Source organism: Gymnoscopelus microlampas (assembly GCF_963454915.1).
Source record: "Gymnoscopelus microlampas genome assembly, chromosome: 20".
Classification (NCBI taxonomy): domain Eukaryota; kingdom Metazoa; phylum Chordata; class Actinopteri; order Myctophiformes; family Myctophidae; genus Gymnoscopelus; species Gymnoscopelus microlampas.
In genome coordinates, this window is record NC_139957.1 from 9608224 (window position 1) to 9616015 (window position 7792).

General features: G+C 38.9%; 1 protein-coding gene across 1 annotated transcript; it reads right to left on the reverse strand.

Moving 5' to 3' along the window:
- Positions 1–340: 340 nt before the first annotated feature.
- Positions 341–1594, reverse strand: LOC311035745 (delayed-rectifier potassium channel regulatory subunit KCNS3-like; the record flags this gene model as incomplete). Its single annotated transcript, XM_084044149.1, has 1 exon — positions 341–1594. The coding sequence occupies one exon, from the start codon at positions 1592–1594 to the stop codon at positions 341–343; it is 1254 nt and encodes a 417-aa protein (XP_083900275.1).
- Between the last annotated feature and the right edge of the window lie 6198 nt (positions 1595–7792).

The window sequence follows — 7792 nt, forward strand, 5'->3', positions numbered from 1 at the left end:
TACCAAAGTACCATTTTGCTTTAAGCCACAAAAGTACTAATGTTACTGCTACCTAAACATCTTCATCTTTCCAAATCACCATTTGACCACTTTGTGACAAGGCCATTTCAACTTGCACATTATATGAAGCTGGTGAAAATAGCTTGTTCCTGGAAATGTGTACGGAAACATTCATGCCTCTATGTTCACAGCTGCCTATTCAGTTGCTTAGCTGCTGCACTGATTGATCACTGATGAACGTGTTCTTCTGTTACGCATGCAGAACCCTGATGTTCAGACATGACAGACCCTGATTTGTCCCACAGAGAAACATCTAATTTTGGATGTGTCCGTAATTGCTTTATTTTTGTTTCTGGTAGAACTTGGCAAACTTGTTGAAGATGAGAGTAATGGGCAGAGCCACCACGAGCATCCCGCTGAGGATGCACAAGGTTGCTGTCAGCTTCCCAACTGGTGTCACAGGGCACATGTCCCCATAGCCCACTGTCGTCATGCTAATGGTGGCCCACCACCAGCCAATAGGAATGTTCTGGAACTGGGACTCCAAATCCTCATGCTCCACAAAGTAGATGAGAACGGCAAAGATGGAAGTGCCCACGGACAGGAAGAGTACTAGCAGCCCTACCTCCCGGTAGCTGTCTCTGAAAGTGGCCCCGAGGGACTGAAGCCCGGCTGAATGGCGGGCCAGTTTTAAGATGCGGAACATGCGCATCAATCGCAAGATCTGCACCACTTTGCCAACATTCTCCAGGTCTGCGGTCTCCTCTTTGTCCATTAAATCCAATGCCAAAGTGATGAAGAAAGGCATGACGGAGATAAAGTCGATGATGTTGAGGGGGCTGCATAGGAATTTCTTGGCCGAAGGTGCCACGGCCAAACGAACGACAAACTCCACGGAGAAAAAGATGACGCAGATTACTTCAACTAAGGCTAGCCCTGGGTTCTCAATCTCCTTGTTATTGATATCCACTTGATGGAAGTCAGGCATACTGTGGATGCACATGGCCAAAATGGAGACAACAACCACACTCATAGAGGCTATGGCCAGCATCTTGGCGGAACGGGAGTAACCTGGGTTCTCCAGCCTGAGCCATATATTCTTCCGAACACCTGCGCACCAGGTGCCCTCAAACATCTCCAACTCGTTCTCCGACTCGGACGTTTCCCCAATAGAAGAATAGGAGCCCTGGAGTTGTTCCCATTCCTCTGAGTTAGCAAAGTTCAGTTCTTGAAATATTTCACTGCAGCACGAGTCCAGGTGCCGTTCCTTGATGCCCCAATACTCAATCTCTTGACTAAAGGAGGCGACACACAACCCGTCCATCAGGTGCATTTTCCCAGTGAGGTAGAAGTTCAGGACGTAACAGAAGAAGCTGGGGTTGCGGTCGAAGTAGTACTCCATTTCAGAGGAGCTGAAGTCGTCGCAAAGCTCCAGGATCGCCTCTTTGGAGCTGCAGCAGACCAGGCGTCCAAGACGTGTCTGTGGAAAGCGTTTGAGAACGTCGTGTTCCACACGCTGCTTGAAGCCTCCCACGTTGAGGTTGATGGAGCAGTCGTCCCGTCCGTGCCTATGAAGGATCTCTCCATACACCATGATGGAGCTGTGGTCTGGAGTTAGGTCTGACTTATGTCAGCGCCCAAACTCTGATGGGCTTTTGGTTGGATGCTTTGATGAAAGGCTCCGTTGGCTGTACTGTAGACAAGAATGAAGTACAAAATGTCACTGTCCCATTGATTGATCAAAATATCATAGCAGTCCTATGTATCAGAGTAAAGACAGTTTATCTGTGGAACCATACAATGTAGGCCTATTACTGCAAGGGCGAAATACATATACAGAACATCATGAATCAGCATTCATGTACAGTAACAGAAAATGTTAACAGAGATATTTTTTATGTTTGATCAAATAAAGTTAGTTAAACTAATGGACAGTTCATTGAAAAATGTATTCTTGGGTTACAGGCTATGGGGTTATAGTATGTATAACACAAACCAGTCATTTCAGTGGTGTAGATAAGGCCACAAACAAAAGTAATTAAATTGACATTAGACATATGAGTGATGATTGCATGCAAAATTTAATAATGTGCAATGGACTGTAGGCTATCATTGACCGCCACAAAGTTTAATTATATTCCTGAACGTAGAGGATGCATCCACCACAAATAGCCAGAGTCATCCCGGGTTCTAGGTTCAACGCTTACCCCCCAAAAAGGTTATGTTTAGATTTAGGGTTAATTTGATGTATTATTTTATTATTGTTTGTTCCCCTGTTTATAGTTTTACTCTCAGTATTATTGTGTTATTTGTTTTGCTGAGTGTATCACTTTAGTTCAACGCTGTTGTTTTAAATGTGCTCTATAAATAAAGTGGATCGGATATTTTTGCGGGGGTAAGTGGGGAACATTGAACCCGGGGAACATACCATAGGCTTCCAAATAGCCATACTACAAAGCCATACTTACAAATATCACATTGTCATTGGACGTTTTGGGGAGTGAGAGTTGCATTGTGCCGCATAATAGGCTACAAAAAAATCATATTAACAGCAATAATGGCAAGAACATACAGGTCAGGGTTCCTTTTACACAGTAGTGCAAGAAGCACTCAGATTTGTTGTATGTAAAAGTAGCAATACCACAATAAGGGAATACAGTAGGCTTACTTTGCATTAATGTGTGCATCACTTTAATGTTGCAGCTGGCAAATATGGCACTGTCTTATTTGTTCTTATTTTGTTCATATAAGTACTGTAGGCATGTTCATTTATGTGGTATGTTATAAGGAAGGACGTAATATGAACAGGAAGGACTGTTAATGTCTTGTTTTCTTTCTGTGTAATGTGTCATATAATCCCATATGGGATGGGCCAAAGTGGTGGCATGACACGAAAATAAAAATGTCATTCATTCATTCACATCATAATGAATCTGTTATGTTTTGTATTAATAATCTATATCTGCAATGTAGCTAGTAACTTAAAGATGTCAAATAATGTCTTTCTTTCTTTCTTTCTTTCAGCAGACTTAAATGTATAGGCTACTTGAATGTTGTAGTCAATCCATATTCCAAATAGCAGTGGTGTAAAGTACTTAAGTACAATTTTGAGGTATTTTACTTTACTTGAGTATTTCCACTTTTCAATACTTTTACTTCTACTCCACTACATCTCAGATTAAAATATTTTACTTTTACTCCACTACATTTATTTGAAAACTTTACTTTAGTTACTAGTTACTTTGTAGATTTTGATTAATATTACAAAACATATTAACCACTTCAGCCCTATATACATTTTGGCTGTTTGAAAATAGACGATCTACAAGCTCACAATGTCGTGATGCGATGCATTGTGAGCTTGTAGATCTGCTATTTTCAAAAGATTTATACATTTGAAAACTTGAAATGGGACATAATGAGTTCTTTTACTTTTGGTACTTTAAGTACATTTTGATACCAATACTTTTGTACTTTTACTCAAGTATATTTTGAATTCCAGACTTTTGCTTGTAACAGATCATTTCTGCATTGCTGTATTGATTTTATTTTACTTATTTTATAAGTAAAAAAGAAATGTAGTACTTTTCCCACCACTGCAAATAGGCTAACACAGAAAATAGCTGTGAGAAGTTATTCATTCACATTTATATTGCAAATGCAAACAACATCCAAGCCTGCATCATGCATGCAACATAATTGCAATTCACTCAGAATATAATAGCCACTCCACAAAACCATAGAAATGCAATGATATTTCCGTGCCGTACTTGCCTGCTGCTGCTGCTGCTGGCTGGAGCAGAGATGCTGTGTGGAGCGCTGCGTGCCTCGGGGAATGCATGTGACAGTGTGACAGCACTGACAGCCTCAACTGTCACCAGTGGTGTAAAGTAACTAAGTACATTTACTCAAGTACTGTACTTAAGTAAAATGTTTAGGTACTTTTACTTTACTGGAGTATTTCGAATTACTTAAGTAAAAGTATCAATACTGCAATGTAAGAAATACTCTGTTACAAGTAAAAGTATAAAAGTATTGGCATAAAAATGTACTTAAAGTACATAAAGTAATTATACAGAAACCTTCCATTTAATGTTTTCAAAATGTATAAAATCTCTTGAAAATAGCAGTGCAATGCGAGTTATTGTGAGCTTGTAAATCAGCTATCGAATGGCCGAAATGTACAGTAGGGCTGAAGTGGTTAATATGTGTATGTGTATGTTTTGTAATAACCAAAATCTACAACAGTTTTCCCAACAAATTGTAGTGGAGTAAAAGTACAATATTTGCCTCTGAGATGTAGTGGAGTAGAAGTAAAAGTACTGAACACTGGAAATACTCTAGTTAAGTAAAGATACTTGTAAATGTACTTACTTTATACCACTGGCCGTGGGGGCATATCATTTCGTATACAAAAAAACGCACTTCTTCCTTCCAAAACACTAGAAATGCGTAACACTATTAAATATGATAATATAGACTGGCATGTGTTCTCAAAGTGAATCTATAGGCTACAGTAGCTCTGACCCAGAGCGTTAGTGAGTTCACTCTAACGCTCTGCCAGGCGCGCTGCTCTGCTCATAGACCGAACATTACACTGCCGTGTCTCCGTCTTTAGTAAAACATAAACAAAACTTTTTTGCTACTCAACGAAACAAAGGCAGTTTTGTGTTGCTGAAAGTCTATTGTCCACGGTGGAAGACGTCTCAGGACCCCAATTTCTCTATATGATACACCTTTTGTGTAATGGAAATTATTTTATTTACTCCACTGCGCCCTCTACAGATCTGGTCAATATAAATGACGATTGACCATATCTGTAGAGGGCGCAGTGGAGCAAATACAATCATTTCCGTCTGGCGGACATATTTTATTTTCTGCCCAAAAAGTGTATTATACAGAGAAGGTGGGGTGCTGAGAGGCTTCCCACCCTGGAGAATAGACTTTCAACAACACAAAACTTTGTTTTAGTGACCAGTGAAATAGTTGTGTTTCTTTTTGACTAAAGTTAGAGACCTCGCACGGCACTCGAATGTTCGGTCTATGAGAATATCATCGCGCCTGGCAGAGTGTTAGAGAGAGCTCTGGACCAGAGCCGAGGCTACAGCACAGTTCCGGGCCACTTATGTCATGTTGGTGTGTGCCAAATGCATTGGTGTAAATATTTGATGACTGCCCGACCGGACATAGGTTAGGTACTGTAAGCTAAGTGTAGCACATTATTCTTTAAAGATCTTCTCCCCTTGTCAATTTGTGTACTGGCCTAGTTTAAAGACCAGATCTGTGTAAGGCTTACACCAGGGGTATTCAACTAGTTTAGACAGGGGGACAAAATGGTTAAATTAATTCAGGTCGGGGGCCACAGCCCACAGGCCTATGTAAATCAAAAAAATAACCAAATGTTCATGGTGAACCGTTTAACACTGTCTGTAGGCTACTTTCTCTCCAGAACCCCCCCCCCCCCATTTCCTACATTTAAAAAAATATATATATTTTTTTTTTCCAAAAGATTCAAAATCGTTTAAACAAAAATATCACAACTTTTCATCAATTAAAAACAATTCTAGCATTTTCAAAAGTATTTCATAAATACAATTAAAACATGTATAGCAGATCTACATGCTTTTCATTTGGGTCTTGGGCTAAAAAGTTTGGGAACCACTGCTCTTACTGTCATCATTACTGTCGGGCAGAACCTCTTATCTCCATATTTTAACTTTTTGTGTGTTTTTTTTTTAAATCATCATGAAGCATGATCATACAACAGCGTCACACAAAAGTATTTTAAAAAAATAGCTTTTTTCCCCCGTTTTTTTTAATCCTGAAAAGTAACAGTTTTGGACATAATGGTCTCAGGTTTCCACTCGACAGAGACGATATCCTGAGAAGATTATGAACTTTTTGTATCGTATAATTCGTAATTCCAACCATGAACTGTAGATGGCAGAAAAAGACTGCATTAGAGGCAAGAAAGCTGTGGTGGGAAAAGTATTCACATTTTTTACTTAAGTAAAAGTATCAATACTGCAATGTAGAAATAATCTGTTACAAGTAAAAGTACGGAATTAAACATTTACTTGAGTGGAAGTACAGAAATATTGGTATCAAAATGTATTTCCCAAACTGTTACTTTTCAGGATTCAAATTCAAATGTATCAAAAGTAGCAGATCTACAAGCTCTAAACGAGCTTGTAGATCTGCTACTTTTGTGTGATGCTGTAGCATGATCAATTAAGTAGGATGTCAATTTACAAAAAAACAAAAACAAAATGGATATAAGAGGTTTCTGCCCGACGGCAACGACAGTATACAAAGAGTTAAATGAATCCAGAGTATTTTCCTGCTAGTCCTGTGTTCTGACTAGCTTATTGATTCCTGGCCCCTGTCTGGTCAGCCCTGCTGCTTGGCCCTGGAGCCCTGCATTACTCAGTCCCCTCGGGGCCCACTCTGGACCTGTGGTGGAAGAATTTCTCAACCCCAGTACTTGAGTCAAAGTATAGATACTCCTCGTCAAATATTACTCAACTACAAATTAAAGTTGCTCAGTCAAATTGCAGTACTGGAGTAATTACCAAGTATGCACTTGTTAACTATTCAAAATTCTAAATTACAAAGTACATTTTCTTTTTGTAATAACAATTGTAATAACAATGCATTGAGTCAAAAGTACAAAAATGTGTCTTTGAGTATCCCAAAATACAAATTCTGAAGTAAAGTACAGATACTCAACACAATTACTTAAGTACAGTTCTCAAGTACTGTAATTGTAATTCACTACTGTCGACAACTGCTCTGGACCTGCCTCAGTTACTGCTGGCCGTGGCTAAAAAAGTAAAAGTAGCAATACCACAATGTAGAAATACTCTGTTACAAGTAAAAGTCCTGTAGGTATTCAACATTTTACTGGAGTAAAAGTGCAAAAGTAGTTGGCATCAAAATACACTTAATTGACCAAAAGTTAAAGTACTTTAGTATTAGTATAGGCAGAATGGCCTATTTCACAAGTTCTACAAAATCTGTTAAAATATTTAAAAGATCTACGAGGTCACAGTGAGTTTGTAGATTGGCTTTTCGAATAAAATAGGGCTTAATTGGTTGATGTATGTTTTGTAGCAATAATAAAAATGTACAATGTAACTAGCAAATAACATTTTCTAATAATTGTAATGGAGTAAAAAGCAAAATATTTACCTCTCGGATGAAGTGGAGTAGAAGTATAAAGTATTGAAAAATCTAAATACTCAAGTAGAGCAAAAGTGCCTCAAAATTCTATTTAAATACAGTACTTGAGTAAATGTACTTTGTTACTTTCCACCACTGCCTTTCACCATAGTCCTGTCTCCTCGTCTGTGTCTTCTACACCTACCTGTTCTGAAGCCGCATTTAACTGTAGTATTAGTTTTGGTCTAAAAGTTGTCGGTCTAAAAACACTTGTGAACGACAGCGATGTGTTTGACAGTCATCTCTCTGCTGTGTGTGTGTGTGTGTGTGTGTGTGTGTGTGTGTGTGTGTGTGTGTGTGTGTGTGTGTGTGTGTGTGTGTGTGTGTGTGTGTGTGTGTGTGTGTGTGTGTTTTACACTATAGAGACTGCACAGCATCACGATAGCAGCCAATATAAAACATTGCATCAGCTTGAAATGTTTCTTGGCAATGATCTGCTTAAAACTATGAATAATACAACAAGGCTAAGAGTCTAACAGCCCTATTGCTCCTAACAGGAAATTAAAAGGTTCTAGCTGACCATCTATTAATGGTTCTTACCAGAACCCTTTATCTTACTAATGGTTTGCCA